Here is a 21024-nt window from a genome sequence, read left to right as displayed (position 1 = left end):
TATAGTAGATCCTCCCTCAGACTCTAAACCTTTTCATCTCACATGCACAGAGGAAACTGAAGTGGCTTTGTGAACTTTACACTTGAAATAACTGCTCTATTTAAAGGGTTGGTTCATCCAAAAATGAAAATTAGGCTGCATTTTACTCACTCTTCAGACATCCTAGGTGTATATGACTTTCTTCTTTCAGACGAATCCAGTTGGAGTTATATTAAAAATTGTCTTTGATCTTTCAAGCTCTATCATTGCAGTCAGCGGGTGTTACAGTGCTTCAGTCCAAAAGACGTGATATATGGAGGGTTTCAGTCACATTAGAATGGCAGTATTTGGAGGGTTTAATTGCAGTCTCTGAGATTTGCTTTTGAAGGCATGGCCTATCAATTCTCGGTCCTCCCCTTCAGTCTTTCCTTAGCTCCATACACTTTCACCAAGTGCATGAACGCAGGCCTCTCCCCTCTTCGACTGAAGGGTATACGAATAGTGAACTAATTATGGCTCCCTGAGTGAGCGAGCTTTGTGACCATAGGAGTTCTCTCATCAGCCACCTCCAGCGTCCACGGCTCACAATCAATATGCAAAAAAAGCCAGCTGCAACCCACGCAAAATATTCCTGGGTGTGAGTCTGTGCTCGGGGAAAACACCCTTTCGTAGCCACTTTCGTGCCCCATGTGTGGCACTGTGTGCTCTATGAGTCTATGTTGAGTGCAATAGGGAATTCAGACTTTCAGAGCAACTTTTTGTATGTTACAGTGGTCGCACTAGAAGTCTACCGGTATCGAAACAGAGGCTATCCCATTGGGTCGTGGATGCGATAGCCTTAGCTTATAACACACAGAATACAATTTGCCCTCCTGGGCTTGGGCAAGAGGTATGTCTTCTGAGGAGATCTGTTCGGCAGCAGAATCGGCCTCTCAGAACACTTTTACCAAATTTAATCATTTGGAAATTTTTTCGCTAGCTTCTCTGGTCTTTTCAGCTCAGGAAGGAGAGGTAAGATTTTCTTATTGTTTAAGACTGCTATTACTTCTCCTGCTATGTTCGACTTGTTTGTCTACTGCAGGAGTAGGAGGCCCCATGCTCTCGCTCATGGTGTGAGTTTCCGTTAGGTCAGAGAAACTCTTATGTCAGAGTATGACGGCTCTGGCAACGCCTATACATTCAGCTCTATAGGCCTATTTCTCGCCATGGTCATGGTTGCCAAGCACTTGTATGTTTATTCTCTGAAGCACCGAGTTGGTCGCTAACTGCATTATGGCCTCAGTGGCTCTATAGCCCTGAACTCATGTTTGATTCGTTTCCAGGACTTACTAACAGAATGTGCTTTTATATATGCATTTGCTACCTATAGGACTCCCAATCGAATGTACTACTTAAAATATCCTCTCAACACCGTTCTCTTGATAGTAAGCACAGATTACCACCGCTTCTATCATCATTATGTTCACTCTCATTCAGTGGCTATCTGAGCCCACCCTCCCTTCTTAGGAGCATGGGGTTTCGACTAGGTCCGCTGGCATGCAAATAACGGGGGACCTTTTCACTTGGTTTTTATTGGCTCTAGCAAGTCTGTCAAGGAATATCCCCACCTGTGCAGCATGTGCCCCTTCTACTTCTGAAGACTTCATTATATCTGCACTTTTAGCCAAGAGACCTTCGCAGTAGACACAACGTGAGTGCATATGTTTCCCAATGTGTCAGCTCAGCTGTATGCTACATCCTTCAACCTTCAGCATACCCAACAACCTTCTCGAAAGGTAACGTCTCCAGTTACTGGACATAACCTTGGTTCCCTAAGTAGGGAACGAGACATTGCATTCATGGCATGTTACTTTCACTCAAGTCTTACTCAAAATGTGCTGCGCACTGCGTTATAAGTGGTGCCACGCCCCCCTTATTTTCACATGCCTAAGCGCCATTAGCCATTGCAAGGCAATGGCATTGAGTGAATCAGGCTTCAGTATTTTAAGGAGAAAGGTGTTTACCCAATGCTTCAGCTCAGAAGTACAAAATGTCTCGTCCCCTTCTCAGGGAACTGAGGTTACGTTCAGTATCCAGAGACTTTTTATTTGTATCCAAAATGAGGAGATGGAGCACTATGCACTATGCATATAAGCATTATGGAGCACTAAACACTCTCATGCAGTGTATGTTTCATTTATACTCGAGGTCAGAGGGCGCTCTCCTACAGAAAGTCCAAGACAGACTTATAGAAGTAATAACTTGACATACCAGGAAATCCCTAATATGGACAAAGGCATCCAGCTATTGCTGTAGCTAAGCTGAGTAAAAAGCAGAAACGCTTCAGCTGATGAAATGTGAAGACAATAAACACACAATTGCAACAATAAAGATTACAAATGCAATGAAGAAAAAAGCATTTTAAAAATATGCAATGACAACACAGAACAAAAACGCTGCTGAAAAAGCCAACAAAGAACAGAAGCTTTACAGCCAACCTCTCAAAATGTCCAACCCCAGATTTAGACCCAAAATTGAAGGTCAAAAGTGAACAGCAGATCTGACACAGCTAAACTGAGGGGGAAAAAAGGGAGGTCTGGGATTTCGGGCTTTTGTAGAGTGCCACGAAAACCAGATTAAAGATGTTACAGATGCAGCTCAACACAAGCATGAAAAAATGCAATGAATCCAAATTTCACTGCCTCCTCTTTGCGACACAAGTCGCTATAGTTTTTGTTGTAGTAGGCCTAGTACTTAGGGTCAATTGTATTCTCATTGCTCATTTTGTTCTGCAGTCGCAAACTGGCCAGATCAGATTTGTCCAGGTTCAATTCTTTGCTCTTTGTTAAGGTGCCCAGGAGAGGACATGGTCGGTTCACTTAGTTTTGTCGTGGCCACGAAATAATAATTCATGGGAACATGATAATATGTCGTGGCCACGAGATATTAATTCGTGGGAAAGTCATATTATGTCGTGGCCACGAGATCATTTTTATGAGGTAACGACATCCTTATGTCCTGGCCTCGAGATGTTATGTTGAGGGAACGACATGTTTTTCTCGTGGCCAGGAGTTTAATGCGTAAACAAACCTGCGTGACCATAGCAACCCGGGTTTATCAGAGATGTATTCATTATAATATTTTATTTTAAATTAAGAAAATATTATATTATTATAGAAATTATTTTATTATTAAATTAATATATTAACCATATGCTTTGGCTACAGGACTTTATTACGTGCCAGTGGCGGCGCTAGCCCCATCAGAAACTTGCTTAGCCCCTAGTTTAATTTGTAAATGAAAACACAACAGGCTCATTTATCTGACAATTATGACAATAAATTTTTGACATGATGTGATGATAAATGAGCGTGTTGTGTTTTCATTTACAAATTAATAATAATTTCGTAATTCAAAATAAAATATTAATGAATACATCTCTGATAATCCCGGGTGGCTTTGGTCACGGAGGTTTGTTTATGCGTTAAATTTGAAATGGATGTCGTTCCCTCAACATAACATCTCGACAAAATGATCTTGTGGCCACGACAAAACTAATTGAACCGACCAGGTCCTCTCCCAGGCACCGTACTTTGTACACTGGAGAAAAAAAAAAAGAACTTTGAAATAATTTTCACTTAGAATTTGCTTGCATTTTCTGAAATTACACTTTGATTTAAACATTAATTTTTTTATTTTTTATTTTTTTTTTAGAAGGACTGAAATAGTACTTTCTTATAACATACTCTAGTAATCTTAATAATGTGGAAGGATTTGTATTTTTTTTTACATTACATTTTACATTCGACATAAGTTTTCTCGTGATCACGACAACAAAATTGTTTTCTCATGATCACGACTTAATATTTCCTCGTAATCTCGACATAACAATATTTGTTTTCTCATTATCATGTCTTGCTTTTCTTGTGATCTCGACATAAAAGTTTTCTCGTTATCACAACTTAATTTTCTCATGATCTTGACAACAAAAGTTGTTCTGTAATCTACACAACTGCGCCAACAGGTGGCAGTACAGAACTGAATATAACAGTGATTGATTAGCCTTTATTTATGTAGGCTATTGTAGGAACAGTAGATCAAACAAATCAAACAATCATTGTAAACAAAAAACAACTTTCTTTATGTCGAGATCATTAGAAAATTAAGTTGTGAACATAAGAAAACAAGAAAGAAAAATATTAATAATCCATGGTCTCTTAGGAATTCTTCTGTACATATGCGTTACCAACAGCTGGACAAATAGATTTGGAAAGTTTCCTTTGATACATCCAGTGTAGAGACGGTGTTGCACCAAATTATGTGACTATAGTAGGTGCTGTATTGAGCTATCCTAACACAATCCTAATCATAAATCTACCCTCACTACAGCGCATACTAGGGTCACAGAATTCGGTGCAACAACAGCGATAGGATGCTGTGCAGACCATTTTCTTTTGCAAGTTTCAGCTCACACATTTTTTGTGTTAAATCGCCTTAACCAAATGAATACATACAGGATTTACCTGAATTCTTGCTGATACTGACCTTGTAGAGCACATTAATGATTAGAAAAACACACAAACTGACAAATGCAGACGACTACAATCTCTATTATAAAATTAACTGGAGTTTCATGAACTGTTACTAGATCGACCAACTACATTAACTGCTTATATAATTTATAAGTTATAAGAACGTGTCAAGTCAATGTGTTAAAGCATTCTGATTTCTGAGTGATGTATGGTAAGCAAATGAATAAATCAGACCTCAGACTCATGATCTTTTCTTCCCACATTTCACAGAGGAAGCTGAAGTGGCTTTGTGATCTTTACACTTGAAGTAACTGCTCTACTTAAACTGTTTTGTAATGACAGATGAGCCAACTAATACCACAGGAAAGTCACCTGCTTTCTAATGAGCAGAGACCCAAATATAGTCAAATGTGTCTGCTCTTCTCTGCATTAATGACGACACATTTGTTGGTGGGGTTCTTTCATTGTGTACTTTGTTATATTTTTATATGCAAAAATGAGAACTTCAACAAACACATAAAGGAAGAAGAACACTGGTTATAATTTAGAACATGATTTTCTCACAATTGAATTCTTGTGCTTTTGAAGTTTAGTCTTCTCTTCTTCAGCTTCATAAGAGAGTCACATGTGCTCACATCTTCCAAATAATTTTACTATCAAAATCATTGTCACTTGTTTTGTAGCTTCATTTGCTATCATGGGGGGGAGAATGGAGTAGCATTTACATGAAAAAGCTAGGAAACGATTTGTAACTTTCACAATTGCAAAAAAAACAACATTTCATTCAATGAAAAAATGGTCAAATGTGTAAGCACAAAGAGTAAATATTTGTAATCATATTAGTTTTATTTACAACTTTGAAAAATATTTTTTACGTTTTAGTTAAGGCATCACAAAGTTATACATTAGCTAAATATTTAGCTCATTCAGATTTAAACCATGGTTTATTTTACATTTTACACTAATTTTTCCCACTAATTCCTTTGCTGGAAAACAGAGAGAACATCTTTAATAAATTTGAGGCAGAATTTATGAGGATATGAACCTGACTGGATGAAAAACTTGCATATGTTCTGTGCCTAATATGTGTGCATGCTCATTCATTTTCTGCCTGACACTTTGCCCTGCTATAAGCGGAGAAGTTTATTTATTCCACCCTGATAAATACACTCTAAAAATAGATTCTTTACACTTAGTTCTGTTTAGAACCTTATTGTCCTGAAGAACCATGTTTTTTGTGCAAATGTGTGTTAGAATGTAAAATGTTTTTCCTGCATTTTTGTTTTATTTAAATCTGTAACTGTTGTGGAGGAAATTTTATTTTCTGTATTATTTGCTTCACTGTTATAGGAAATCTATTTAATGTGTATGTGCAAAACAAGTGTGAGACAAAATGTTATTTTAGCTTCTTAGACGTCCTGGCTTCTTCGCAAAAATGCATCTGGAGGACATAGTTAGGCAGTTTAAATGGACATATATGTGGTATATTCATTATGATTGGATGAGAGCAAAGCATCTGCATTTGATGAAGGTATCAATGTTAAGTTTGGTGTTTCTTCGTTGTTGCAATCTACAGCCAACCCTGAATGACTGTATGAATGTAGACCTTTTCCTGCAGGAAAAATAAATATTCAAAAGACTTTTGTCTCATACCTTTAATAGAAATGGAAAATTGCCACGACACAGTGAAAAAAAAAATCCTTTAAAGCCACCTCATTATTGATTTTCTGGAGCTCAACCATCCAGCTAGTTAGCCTTCAACACATTATTAACCAGTATTTAATTTTCTTCTATAAATGTCATCTTGTAACTGGTTTCATACCAGTCACGACTCTTTTTTTTTTTTTTTTGTAAACCGAATATGTAAGTGTGATCACCTCTGTTCAGCTGATACGTCGCTCCTTTTCTCCACCAAGCAAGTAAGTGACAGATACTGAATTTATGATGCATCCATGGATGTTAAAGGATCTTCATGGAACCATAGATGCCAAAAAAGAACCTTTATTTTTAAGAGGACGTAGTGGCAGATGGTTCATAAACTGCAGTATTTTACTTTTACTATGCATTATCCATTTAATAAATTGTACAAACAGTGACATAAACATGAAAGTCATAATGCACAGTAATAGACAGAATATAAATATTTTAATTTCATGTTGGAATATTTTCTGCATTACTAACGACACATTTGTTGGTGGGATTCTATGATTACATATACTTTCACTTATATTTTTTACCAACAAAAAATGAGAACTTAAACCACAAAAAAAAAAAAAAAAAAAAGAAGAACACTGGTTATAATTTTCTCACAACTGAATGCTTTTGCTGCTTGACAGAGAGAGGAATTATCCTGTAAAGTGGCACTTTATTTATATCAATTTTAATCACGCAGAAGCTTTGCAATGGCTCAACAAAGTTTTCAAATAATCAGCTCCAGCATATTAATAATAATAATAAAAATAGTTGAAACAGCATCTCTCTCTAAATATCATTCACACTGTGTTTTAAAAGTTAAAAAGTCAGTTCACTGCAATCGGTAAAAGTTTTTGAGTTTTCTCTTAATACATTGAACCCTGCGACTGATTTTTTGCCAATCTGTTTTGACCGGAATTGAGGTTTTTTTTTTTAAAGATCTTCTGCAGAATCATTTTTAGATGATTCCTGAACTTTACACCAACAAAAACATAAAACACAGGGTTCAAGCAACAGTGTGTAAAAGCTAACATCCGGCAAGCATAATATGCATATTCTAGACCAATACTTACATCACAGTCTGTGAATGGATAGCCTGTTAAATTTTTTAGGAACATGACAATGTTATATGGAGCCCAGCCAATAAAAAACACCATTGCAATGCAGAATATTAGTCTGACAGTCTTATGTCTCTTATTAGTCCGTGAGTTTGTGATTGTCCGAAGCATTCTGCCATAGCAATAACCCATGATTACAAATGCAGTGAAGAAAAAAGCATTTTGAAAATAAACAATGCCAGATTTCCACTCAACACTGCCATATTCACAGTACAGGTTGTCAGATTCTGTCATGACTTGGCTATGAAGTGAATTAAGCATTGCAACCGTTGCACTGAGGATCCAGACGATAAAAGGAGAAATTGAAAGGCCTCTGCATCTCTCCCAGTCAGACAGAGGATGAACCACTGCCATGTAACGCTGAACGGTCATTAGAGTCAAGAACAACACGCTGCTGTAAAAGCCCACATAGAAGAAGAACTTCACAGCTTTACAGCCAACATCTCCAAAAATCCAACCCCAGATGTAGTACGAGGCCCAAAACGGAAGTCCAAAAGTGAACAGCAGATCTGACACAGCTAAATTAAGGATGAAGACGTTGGTCAGTGATTTGAGACTCTCGTAGAGTGCAAGGATGACCAGAACGAGGATGTTACCGATGCAGCTCAACACAATCACTGCTATGAAAAAGATCGGAATAACAAAGGATCCGACTTTCACCACCACCTCTTTACGACAAAGCTCATCATTATAGTCGGTGTCATATTGAAACGTTGTATTCTCATCAGTCATGTTGTTCTGCAACAGCAAACTATTTCAGTCAGAACAGATCCGGTTTGCCCAGTTCTTTATTCCCTACCAACGTTTTCTGTGGAGAATCAACTCAAACATCAATACAACCTGCCTTTTTACTAAGAGAGAAAAAAAGTTTTATTAATCAATTTATCTAAATTTATTCCAGTGTGAATAACTAAATTAATTTACTAAACATTTAGTTCTTACCTGTTGCTCTTTCCACTGTCAGTTTGCAAGACAAAAAACTAAAAAGAATCAAACCAGAGCAGCTGATAAGAGATGTGGTGAGGTGTTCTTGTTTTGCACTATTTATACTGGAAGAGGAGCTCTTTCTTCCTCTATTTATTTCTTAACACGCCTACATGCATGCACACGCATGACAAGCATGTACACAAAAGACCTTTTGTTTGTTAGACAGATATAGGCTATAAAATTTAGGAAGGCTAATAAAAGATGGAATAGAATAGATATCAAAAAATAGTGGAAGAAATGTTTTTATAAAAATATTCAATGTTATTATTTTACATAATTAAAACAAATAATAATACAATATTATAATGTATGTATAATTTCATGACATCCAGAGAGGGAGACCTACACACCCAACAAAACCCTACTGGCACTTTAGTTCACGTGCCTGGAGATGCTGAAGTTACAGTAAAACACGACTTGGTGGCGCTCAAGCACAAAACGGGCTTGCCGAGCACACATTGTTGATACCTAACGACGAAGAGGAAGTACTGTAAATAGAGTATGTAGTTGAAGGCGGGGCAATTTTTCGCGGACCAATAAAAAAATGATTTCGGCTGTGAAGCCCGCAGTCTCTGGCGGAAATTTCTGTCAATCAAAAATCGTAGCTTAGCAAGCTTGTTTCAGTATGTAAACTATAAGTGGACCTTCTCGGATCCTTACAAAAGCCTAAGTACGTCAGCTTCTTCTTTTCACTTTCAATACACTTATCACGCATTTAACAAACGTCCAGCTGTAACACCTCCATGCTAACTCCAGTCTAAAACCGCGTTTATCCGGAATAAACATTCTGACCTGCCATACTGCGCGTGACTGGCTGTTTACCCTCTGAATTCTTAACTGTATAAGTTAGTTGTTTTATTTAGTCGAACCTATGGTCGTTTTTTTTTTTTAAACCTAGTTTCTATGGCAACAAAAGACGCCGTTCCAAAGAGCGCGTTCCTTTTCATTTGTCAAAGGAACGTGTGAAAGAACACTGATGTTTGTTTACATTTCAAAAACAGCTGTTTCGTTCTAGTGCTGTTGTGTCATGAACAGTACCGTAAACAGTGTAGTTTCTCTCAAAGGTCTTTTATCTGTTCCACTCTGAGCGTTCAGATGTCATGTGTGATCATTTTGTAACTTGATATTTAAAATTCTGGGTAGTCATAACTTATAAACAAACAGTAGACGCAGTGAATGTCATTTGGCTATTTAAGAAGAACTAGTTAAGTTTAAAAGGCCTTAAATGGAAAAATATGTCTATATTTTATCTATCTATCTATACACTTAGGCTAAGTACTGTCAGCAAAGTTGCTGTTATTAGTTCTTAGTATTTTTGTTTCACAGAATCTTCACCAAACCACTGTTTAAACCAGCTGTTAATATAGATTAGAGAAGTTGGTTTGTCTACCTTGTTTTAAATAATTTCAGCAGTTCCTTTATAGTGAAAATATTTTGCTTCTATATCACCAGATATTGTATTTCTGCTTAACAGATGCGTAGTTTACCACAAACATTCAGGACAGCTGGTAGATATCTTTATGTTTTTGAGCGTTCATAGTTGTTTTTGGCCTGCCGGCATTGCTATCACTCTACTACACAATGTTGCACATTGCTTAATTTTAATAAGAAAATAGAGATTTTGGCCTTGACTATCATTATGTGCTAAAGCTTTGGTCATCAACAGAGGGCAATACTGAGATCCTTGTGTGTGGCCTTGTGATTTCAAGCAATGATCCAGATTATAGCGATAGCGATAGCAAAAAAAATCTGAAATATTATTGATCTCTACTACTAGGAAAACAGAGCATTTATACATAGAAACACAAATAAGTATAAACACTAGAAGTGATGCTTTACTACTTCACCCAAAAATGTAAATTTGCTAAAAAAAACTATTCTCTGGTCATCCAAGATGCAGATGAGTTTGTTTCTTCGTGGAACCAAATTTGGAGAAATGTAGCAGTGCATCACTTGCTCACCAATGGATCCTCTGCAGTGAATGATTGCTGACAGATTGAGAGTCCAAACAGCTGATAAAAACATCAATTAATATCCTGTGAAGAAAAAGGCTGCGCATTTGTAATAAACAAATCCATTGTTAAGATGTTTTTTACCTTCCAACCATCACTTCTGGCTAAAATACAAGGCCTCTATCCATAACATTCCCTCCTGTAGTGGAAAAGTCGTCTTGTCGGAATCAGGATAGAAATATGCACAGATCAAGCACCGTTTACAAGCGAAAACAAGTCCAAAACAGCTCAACTATAAACAGATATGTTGGTGGATTTTGATGTTAGAGGACAACATATATCAGTCACTAATATGACTGATATATCATGCTTCTCTATAAATAAATATAATGTGCATATCAAATCTGAGTTATCTTTTGTCACTGTGTTTCTTTCACTCAGCAGATTACGGATGACCTCTTGACCTCGTTGGCAGGAAGCTAGTCAGACCATGGCAGCTGGTGCTGCAGTCGGGGAGGGTCAGATCCAACGGATTATCAGAGATCTGCATGGTACGGATGTGCGTTGGCCTTCATGAGAGAGGCAGAGCTATTGTTTAGAGAGTGAAAAGAGACATGTGGTCCACGGTGGAGCACGTGCAGTTACTGTCCTCAGGGTGTTGGCTTTCAACATGGGGGAAAGAGAAATGCAAAACGAGAGAGACCTGCTTGTCAGAGTTCATCCCTCATGTGTGCCGTTTCAGTTCCTGAGGTGGATGAAAGGCATGTGGAAGACATACAACCAAAAATGGGCCAAAGAAGGAGGAAAAAAAACACTTCCTAAACCCTTAAAAAAATGACTATAAAATTGGGGTTTTGTTGTCTGTAATCATTATTAATAACAGTGTGTTGCTCTGTAATTGTTTTAAAATGTGAATTTACATGTCTTTATGTCATTTTGATTGTCATTCTTGCTTTATACTGATGGTCTTTTCTTACAGATGCTGTTTCAGAACTTGCAAAAGAGTATAAGGAGAACGGCGAGCCCATTACAGATGACAGCTCCAACCTGCACAAGTTCTCCTACAAACTGGAGTACCTGCTTCAGGTCAGAGACATTGACACGGAATAAAGGTGTAAACCGGCTCCCAAAAATTCTTATTTAATTGATTCAGTTCAATTCAATTCAACTATATTTATATAACGCTTTTTACAATACAAATCGTTGCAAAGCAACTTTACAGAAAATTAAGTTTCTACAATATTTAGTAGTAGCTTATCAGTGGTTACTGTCAGTTTATGTGCATATGGCAGAAATGTATGGAAAAATAAATTAAAGATGTAATCAAACAGACAATGAACAAAATTAACAGCATTTATTATATAATGCAATCAAACTTATAGCAAAATTTGGTAGTTTGTATGTTGTTTCAGGGTTAGCATCATCTGAGGTCCTCTGAGGGGTTGGAGTCATCTCTTCTCAGGTGTTCTGGATCCAGACTGAAGCTTGTGTAAATCCTAGTTACCAAAACAGAGAAACAAATAGAGACATAATTAGCGTAGCTGCTGTTCCAGCCAAGTAAAATCAGATATAACTGCAGTCCAAAATTATGAGATGCATTATTTGAATGCTTGACCAAAAGGGTGTGTTTTTAATCTAGATTTAAACAGAGAAAGTGTGTCTGAACCCTGGACATTTTTAGGAAGGCTATTCCAGTTTAGGAAGGCTATTCCAGAGCTTGGGAGCCAAATGCGAAAAAGCTCTAACTCCTTTAGTGGACTTTTCTATCCTAGAAACTACCAAAAGTCCAGCGTTTTGTGACCTTAGGGAGTGTGATGGATGGTAGCGTGGTAGAAGACTAGTTAGGTACACAGGAGCTAAACCATTAAGGGCCTTATAAGTAAGTAATAATATTTTGTAACTGATACAGAACTTAATAGGTAGCTAGTGCAGAGACTGTAAAATTGAGGTAATATGATCATATTTTCTTGACCTGGTAAGGACTCTAGCTGCTGCATTTTGGACTACCTGCTCGTTTATTGAAGATGCAGGACAACCACCTAGCAGTGCATTACAATAGTCCAGTCTAGAGGTCATGAACGCATGAACTAGCTTTTCTGCATCAGAAACAGGTAACATGTTTCGTAGCTTGGCAATGTTTCTAAGATGGAAGAATGCTGTTTTTGTAACATGGAAAATATGATTTTCAAAATTTCAAGTTGCTGTCTAATATAACACCCAGATTTTTGACTGTAGAGGAAGTAACAGTACATCCGTCTAGTTGCAAATTGTAATCTACGAGATTCTGTGTACAGTTTTTTTGGTCCAATAAGTAATATCTCTGTCTTATCCAAATTGAATAGGAGAAAATTATTGGTCATCCAATCTTTTACATTTTTAACACTCTGTTAGCTTAGATAATTTAGAAATTTCATCTGGTCTCGTTGAGATAAATAGTTGAGTTTCATCAGCATAACAGTGGAAACTAATCCCCTATTTTCTAATGATATTACCAAGGGGCAACATCTATATTGAAAATAGCAGAGGACCTAGGACAGATCCTTGTGGCACTCCATATTTTACTGGTGATAAATGAGATGACTCCCCATTTAAATAAACAAAGTGGTAGCGATCTGACAGGTAGGATCTAAACCATCTTAAAGCACGCCCTTGGATAGATGTATGGTTTTGTGTTTGGTCTAGGAGTATTTTTTGATCTATGGTGTAGAACGCAGCACTAAGATCAAGTAAAACTAGCAATGAGATGCAGCCTTGGTCTGACGCAAGAAGCAAGTCATTTGTAATTTTAACAAGTGCAGTTTCTGTGCTATGATGGGGCCTGAAGCCTGAAATTCTTCACAGAGATCATTTTTTGCAGGAAGGAGCACAATTGAGCAGATAAAACTTTTTCTAAAATTTTAGACATAAATGGAAGATTTGAAATGGGTCTGTAATTTGCCAGTTCACTAGGATCTAGTTGTGGTTTCTTAATAAGAGGCTTAATAACCGCCAGCTTGAATGGTTTTGGGATGTGACCTAAAGATAAAGACGAGTTAATAAAATTGAGAAGCGGTTCTTCGGATACAGGTAACAACTCTTTCAGTAATTTAGTGGGTACAGGATCTAATAAAGATGTTGTTGGTTTAGATGCAGTGATAAGTTTATTTAGCTCTTCCTGTCATATAGTTGTAAAGCACTGCAGATTATTTTTGGGTGCGATGGATGAAACTGAAATATTAGACGCTGTAAAATCTACATTTGTTAATGTATTTCTGATGTTACTGTATCTATTTTATCAGTGAAGAAATTCAATTCAAAGTCATTACTATTTAACTGTGAGGGAATATTTAGATCGGGTGGCATCTGGTTATTTGTTAATCTAGCCACTGTGCTAAATAAAAACCTTGGATTGTTTTGGTTGTTTTCTATGAGTTTGTGGATATGCTCGGCCCTGGCAGTTTTTAGAGCCTGTCTATAGCTGGACATACTGTTTTTCCACGCAATTCTAAAAACTTCCAAGTTAGTTTTTCTCCATTTGCACTCAAGACTACGAGTTTCTTTCTTGAGAGAGTGGGTATTACTGTTGTACCATGGCACAGTATGTTTTTCTCTAATCTTTTTCAATTTGATGGGGGCAACAGCTTCTAATGTATTAGAGAAGATAGTGCCCATGTTGCCAGTCATTTTGTCTAGTTCATGTGTATTTATGGGTACACAGAGCAGTTGAGATAAATCAGGCAGGTTATTTGTGAATCTGTCTTTGGTGGCTGGAACAGTAGTTCTGCCTGGACGATAACGCGAAACCATATAGTTAATATCAGTTATACGCAGAATGCATGATACAAGGAAATGGTCAGTAACATCATCACTTTGAGGTACGATATCTATATCAGTAAGATCGATTCCATGCGATATAATTAAATCTAGTGTATGATTAAAATGATGAGTGGGCCCAGTGACATTTTGCTTTACTCCAAAACAGTTTATTAGGTCAGTAAACGCAAGTCCTAATGCATCATTTGTATTATCAATGTGAATGTTAAAATCTCCGACAATTAGTGCTTTATCAGCGGTAACCAACAGGTCTGAGAGTAAATCTGCAAATTCCTATAGGAATTCTGTATGTGGCCCTGGTGGTCTATACACAGTAGCCAGAGAAAGAGATACAATAGATTTCTTTTGCATATCTGACAGTGTAACATTAAGCAGAAGTATTTTGAATGATTTAAACCTGTATCCTGTTTTCTGGGTAACATTGATAATATCCCTATATATTGATGCAACACCTCCCCCACGACCAGTCTGATGGGGCTCATGCTTATAACAGTAGTTTGGTGGAGTAGATTCATTTAGACCAATATATTAATTTGGTTTTAGCCAGGTTTCAGTCAAGCAGAGTACATCAAAACTATTATCTGTAATCATTTCATTTACAATAACTGCTTTGGGTGTGAGTGATCTAATGTTGAAAATTAGAACTTTAAGAATTGTTTTTTTTATTTTTTATTTGACATTTTTCTGTTTTTTTCTAGATTTTTTCTAGATCCTACATTAAATTTATATTTTGATCTCAATATTCGGGGAACAGACACAGTTTTAATAGATTGGACAGCGCAAGTACTTCTATCATTTAACAACAAGAACAAAAGCCATCATAGATATTTGAGAATTGCCTTACTAGTCATATGGAGCGTAGAGTCCTGGAGATGTTGTCCGACAGGAGTTCTGCTCCGACTCTGCTGGGGTACAGGCCTAGAACGCTCCCAGAAAAGATTCCAATTATTAATAAAGAGCAGTTTCTGTTCTTTACACCATGACAATAACCATTAATTTAAAGCAAAAATCTCGTCGATACGTGAGGAGCGGTCCTGATATGATTGCTCAAAGTAGTTAGAAATGCATATGATTGCATCGTATTTGTTGTGTAAATTCTCTGGCAGCCTGTCCAACAAAACAGTATTGCATACTCACCAGCCAATCAACCATTGTGCTAAAACAAGGATTTTAAACTTTACTGTTTTGTGCGGGTTTACTAGAATAAGGAATCAAGATACACTTGAGATGCAAATGTAAAATTATGTCTTAGAAAACTTAAACAAAGCTAGTACAATAATTGGCTAATGGGCTATGAAATATGTTTTCCCTTTAAATTAGTTTGTTTTGTATGGTGGCCGAGAGAGCTCAACGCATACAACTTAAGAAAACACATGCAAATAGAAAAGGCATGACAGGTTTTAATCATGAACCCACTTCAAAAATTTGGCTTATTATTTTATGTAATTTGCTTCTCAAGTAAATATAACTTGATATAATCTTTAGATATTTGCACTGGAAAACACACACACACACAAATGCTGAGGAAGAACATACATTTTTGGAGTTCGATCAGGAGGTACAGTAAAAGTTATTTTCATATTCTAGTGGTTGGGAGAAGAGCTAATCATACCTTTAGTTTTTTTTTTTTTCCTTGGTTCGGTTCGGTTGGAAGTTTTAATACAACTCATAATCTTTGTAAAAATTTACATTTTGAGAACATATTGACCTATTATGTTCCCTTTAATTTATTCCTTAAAATTTCTTTACTTAGTCTTCAAAAGGTCTAAAAGTTTTACACATACCTTCATAAAACCTGCAGAAACCCTGTTATGAAGCAGTGAAATTACACTTATTCTGAGATTTGGCAGCAAATGTGGTTTATTTGTATTTCTGGTGCTTTATTTTTGTGTTTTATCAACATGCAGTGACAGACTGATGAATTTAGTCATATAATGGGAAACTCTCGCTTTGATTAAACCCAACTGTAAGTGATCACAGGGGATGCATGTTAATATCAGGTGTAAATGACATAAATGACAACTGTCTCTGCCGACCACTTGGGATCTGATCATCCGTGACGGATGCTAATACCAGGTGTGAAGCAGGCCGTATGAATGCACTCAAAAGACCTAATCGTGCAAGATGAGATCTCACGCTGTCCCAAAAGGACTTGAAACTTTTTCATTTAAACTTCTTTGAGCCTGCTTTTAAGATGTTTCTCAGTCATTTATCTGAAGTGTTATGTTATTGTTATGTTGCTCAGTTCGACCAGAAGGAGAAAACAACATTTCTGGGATCCAGAAAAGACTACTGGGATTATTTCAGCGACTGCCTGGCCAAAATCAGAGGAGCAAACGATGGAATCCGCTTTGTTAAATCAATTCCAGAGGTTAATATCTATCTCATTCACTTCCAACATGCATCTGAGGAGTATGTTCCTGTGTGACATGCTAAATATTTTTTTATTTTTGTTATAACAAAATAATTTATAATAATAATAACAATAATGTAGGTGTATGAAAAATATAAAAATATGTAATATACATTTTATATTACTGTATAATATGTACATTTGATAGATTAATGCAATAATGATAATATTATATTTATAAATATTCATTTATAAACAAGAAATACTTTAAACTTTATTTAAAGCTCCTTCAAAAGTAGCCTCTCGGAGCACTTTACATAGTAAAAACAGCAATGTTAACAATAAAAACATTACAAACTAATGCAAATGCATAAACGTATTATTCACATTCACTTATCAACATTAATAATAATAACTAACTAACAATACTACTAATGTGACTAATATTTTATTATTCATTTATAATAATAATAATACTTGGTAAGTGTTAGCCACCCTTTCTTTTTTTATTATGTGTTGTATTGCTGGACATCTCTTACCAAAGCATGTCCGTAGACACGCACCTTTTGTTTAAACAAACCTTCCTATCAGATTTGTACAGTTCTGTTTTCTCACTGAAATACAAGAGATTTTAATGATACTATTGTTTAGGTTGTTCCTTGTCTGCCCGCATTGTACGCTGATCTAAATGCCATGTTCTTTTTAAAAGTGCCACTTCCACATGAACCCTGTTTGATATTGTCCACAGTCAGATTTGTTTTGTATTGTCTTGACACTGATCTCTGCTACACTGGTGACCAACTTCCTGGTGTTGTGGTGTGGTCAGTTTCGGTGGCATATACGCTGAATTTTGGGAATTAAATTTGATTTACAGAGGTAAATTATTCAGCTTTGACTGGTTACTGGTAGTAGTCTGTGTGTCTGTATGCATGTATAAATATGTGTATTTAAATATGCCACACAGAAAAAATCAAGCATCCATCAATTTAAAAGAAAAACATGCTGTCAATTAATAAGCTTTAACAATATTAAAAGTCATTCGCCTTAAATTTTAAGCAACCACCCAAAACATCCTAGCAATCACTTGCAACTACCTTGAAAAATGTCCAAAAAAACAACTATTTTATCTATTGTCATTCAAATTTTAATTGTGTCTGATATGTTTTGGAACTCTGCAGATACTTGTGGCAGTGAAAGCTTTGATCTTTTTCTCTCTTAGCTGAAGACGTCTCTGGGTAAAGGCAGAGCATTTATCCGTTACTCACTTGTGCATCAGCGGCTGGCTGACACACTCCAGCAGTGCCTCATGAACCACAGGGTCACCAGGTAACACTTCACCGTCACCTCACCTGTCATGCTACCCATCTTTCTTAAGAAACATAGAATTTAGTATTCAGACCCTTAGTCAAGTCTTTGATTGTTTGAATTCCAAATATTACATTGAAATGGCCTTTTGATATTATTAAATATTTATTATTATTATTTTTTTTTTAATGAAGACAATGAAATGTGTGTCAGTGCAATGTTTCTACATGTATGTGTATGAAAAATAATTAATATAATATGGATTTTATATTAATGCAGTATTTGTTAAAAGTTTGGAAACATTACGATTTTAACATGTTTTTGATGAAGTCTCTTATGCTCACCAAGGCTGCATATATGTTTTCAAAAATACATGTTTTCAAATAACTTTTTGTAATTCAACATTTGTATGCCAAAGTTTAGCAAACACACAAAATGTTTTCATGCAGCATTTCTGTGATAATGGAGAAATTACACCTGAAAGAGGTTGTGCCATTAGCGTAGATGCATGATTATTCATGCTGATGTCCTTGTTCACCATCTAAACCAAAAAAGGTGAAAACTTGTGTATAAGCTGCCATTTCCGCCTGTTCTATTTTAACAACACAAAGTTTAATTCAGTAGAAACAATACTGAGTGCGCTTCCCTTGCAGAGTTTTACTTCTTTAAATTGGCTTCCCTCTTTAAAGAAAACACCTTTACTTTTTACTCCAGGTTTATGGGTCTGTGCTATGCATGTGTGTACAAACTTAATATATAATAACAATAATGTCTTACTGCAGACCTTTCTGCATGCTGTTTGTATTTGCATGTAGGTACATAAATTTAGCAAACTAAGTTATCCAAGAACTGTCACAAACTGTTGTGCAAGAGGTTGTTTTAAGTTACATTAGCTTATACACTGCCGTTCAAAAGTTTGGGATCAGTAAGACTTGTAATGTTTTATAAAGAAGTCTCTTATGCTTATCAAGCCTGCATTTATTTGATCAAAAATATAGAAAAAAACAGTAATCTTGCAAAATGTTACTACAATATAAAATAATGGTTTCTATTTTAATATCCTTTAAAATATAATTTATTTCTGTGATGCAAACCTGAATTTCCATCAGCCATTACTCCAGTATAAAGTGTCACATGATCCTTAAGAAATCATTCTAATATGCTGATTTATTATTAGAATGATCAATGTTGGCAACAGTTGTGCTGCCAAATATTTTTTTGGAAACTGTGATACTTTTTTCCGGATTCTTTGATGAATAAAATGTTAAAAAGAACAGCATTTATTCAAAATATAAATCTTTTCTAACAATATAAATCTTTGCTATCACTTCTTATTAATTTAACACATCCTTGCCAAAAAATAATTGAGTTTATTTATTGAATAAAAAGAAAGAGTATGAATTGGTTGTGTGTATTTTTTGAAAATGTTTCTGTTTTGTGTATTTTTGGAAAAGTTTTATTTTTTTAATGTTTGAATTTCTTTCAAAAAAAAAAATTAGTGTGTATTGTTAGAAAAGATTTCTATTTTTGACAGAATAAATTAAATTTTAATGTCTTTAAAATAGAAAAACATAATTATAAGTAATAATTAAAATCATTTTTTTCTGATCAAATAAAAGCTTTTGAACGGTTGAGCAGAAGAAACTCCTGTAAAAAAAAAAAAATAATTAAAATTGTTCTGATTCCAAACTTTTGAACGGTAGTGTATATATGAATATACATTTTGAAATGCTTTTGAAATACTGTAGTTTGGATTCCTGCGGGTCTTAAAAGGGTCTTAAACAGTCATCTTTCCTTTTAAGGCCTTAACATTTTTTAAATCAGAGCAGAAAGTCTACCTCAGTATTTTTTTTCCCAGTACAAATATCCCAATATGAGGTCTTGTTTTTTGAGAAAGAAATTAAACAAAATAAATTGATCTTTGATTTTGCTTCTCAAATAAATGCATTTTTATTTTCACTTTCATACTGGGAAACAAGAAACAAATTATGATGAAGAAAACCTTTTTTTTTTCTTGCTGTGTGATCAGAAGGTAGTCTTAACACTATTTCCATATTCTAGTTGTATTCAAGGTTAAGTTTTTTGTAAAATAATTAAAAAGTAATGAAGATGTTTTGGAAGCTTTATTTTCAAACTTTGAAGCATTGCTAATATAAGACATTTACACTAGAAAACATATTGATGTGTTGCATTCATTTTATTCCTTAAATTTTCTTTACTTGGTCTTAAAAAGTCTTACATTTACTTTCATAAATACCTGCAGAAACCCTGAATGTAATAAGATTTGGAGTGCCATCATTTTTATTTCTTATTGAAGAACTACACTTTGATTTCCAATGCCTTTTTTTTTACTGGTGTTTTTCTGTAGTGACTGGTATAATTCCCGGAGTCCATTTCTGAAACCCCATCTCAGTGTGGACATCATTAATTACCTCTATGAGCTCAATGATGTTCAATTTGATGTGGCATCCAGGGGTCATGACCTTGACTCAGAGTGGCCCACTTTTGCAAGGTAAGAGCAGACTATAAATTTAGCAATTTCTAATATAAATAATAAAACATCAACAGTATATTACTACAAAAACACTGGCACACATATAATACTACAAATTTATGGTCCATTTACCATTTAGTATTTATGATCCATTTGTCATGACTGGAAACAATATGTGTGTGGATGTGTTTGAATTAGCTGATTAATGTTCAATTAACTTAATTTAAAGTTAATTTAAAAAATGTCTCACAGTAGGACACTGGGAATGACAAGCTCCCCCAGTCACATGTGGAAACCACCGAGTCGTAGTTCCAGCATAAACAGTCTGGCCAGTACATACTCACAGGTACCAGCACACCTTTTGAAGGACCCTTGTTGTCATGTATCATATGGTGCTTTTCCACTGCATGGTACGGCTCGGCTCGGCACGTCTAAGTACGGTGCGGCATGGCTTGGCATGGTTTGCATTTCCACCGCAGTTTAGTATCGCTTTAGAGTGGGTGGGATTATTCACATGTCGTTATAGTTGCGCTGCCTCTCCTGCCACGACTCCTAAAAAAAAACTTTCATTCCACGTCGCCCCATCAAGCCCGTGCTGGATCCGCTCCTCTGCTGTCAACGAGAGGAACGTCCGTACTTCTGCAACAGACAACAAAACTTTTTGGTTGTTAAAAAAAGGTGTGCTCATTCAAAATAGTTGCGTTTGATCCTTCGCTGCCTGTGCTGATTTAAATCTAGCGGTTCTTTTGTGTTTGTGTCGCAAGTTCAGTGACGCAGGTAGTGACGATTCTCTCAGGCCAATCTGTGCCAAAAGGAGTTT

The 21024-nt window shown here is 35.9% G+C and overlaps 2 protein-coding genes across 3 annotated transcripts in view; one reads left to right on the top strand and one right to left on the bottom strand.

The window, feature by feature from the left end:
* Positions 1–6618: 6618 nt before the first annotated feature.
* Positions 6619–8323, bottom strand: LOC109057813 (chemokine XC receptor 1-like). Its single transcript, XM_019075044.2, has 2 exons — positions 8243–8323; positions 6619–8151 (listed from the first exon to the last, which is right to left on the bottom strand). Exon 2 carries the CDS (start codon positions 8030–8032, stop codon positions 7049–7051), a length of 984 nt encoding a protein of 327 aa, XP_018930589.1. The 5' UTR covers positions 8033–8151; positions 8243–8323; the 3' UTR covers positions 6619–7048.
* A 481-nt stretch (positions 8324–8804) lies between these two features.
* The window catches only part of LOC109057814 (FYVE and coiled-coil domain-containing protein 1-like), a 25521-nt gene continuing 13301 nt past the window's right edge, over positions 8805–21024 (top strand). Inside the window, exons 1-7 of one of the 2 annotated variants that reach the window (XM_042713692.1) lie at positions 8805–8957; positions 10684–10790; positions 11219–11325; positions 16298–16423; positions 17625–17731; positions 20079–20222; positions 20457–20550. In XM_042713692.1, the coding sequence (XP_042569626.1) occupies positions 10730–10790; positions 11219–11325; positions 16298–16423; positions 17625–17731; positions 20079–20222; positions 20457–20550 (639 nt within the window). In that variant the 5' untranslated portion in view covers positions 8805–8957; positions 10684–10729. Of the gene's footprint in view, positions 8958–10680; positions 10791–11218; positions 11326–16297; positions 16424–17624; positions 17732–20078; positions 20223–20456; positions 20551–21024 lie in introns of both variants that reach the window. The other variant, XM_042713690.1, reaches the window with a different exon arrangement.

The sequence above is a fragment of the Cyprinus carpio genome, chromosome A23, assembly GCF_018340385.1.
Source record: "Cyprinus carpio isolate SPL01 chromosome A23, ASM1834038v1, whole genome shotgun sequence".
NCBI lineage: Eukaryota > Metazoa > Chordata > Actinopteri > Cypriniformes > Cyprinidae > Cyprinus > Cyprinus carpio.
Note: the sequence above shows the minus strand (reverse complement) of the source record. Positions and strands in the feature narration are given on the sequence as shown.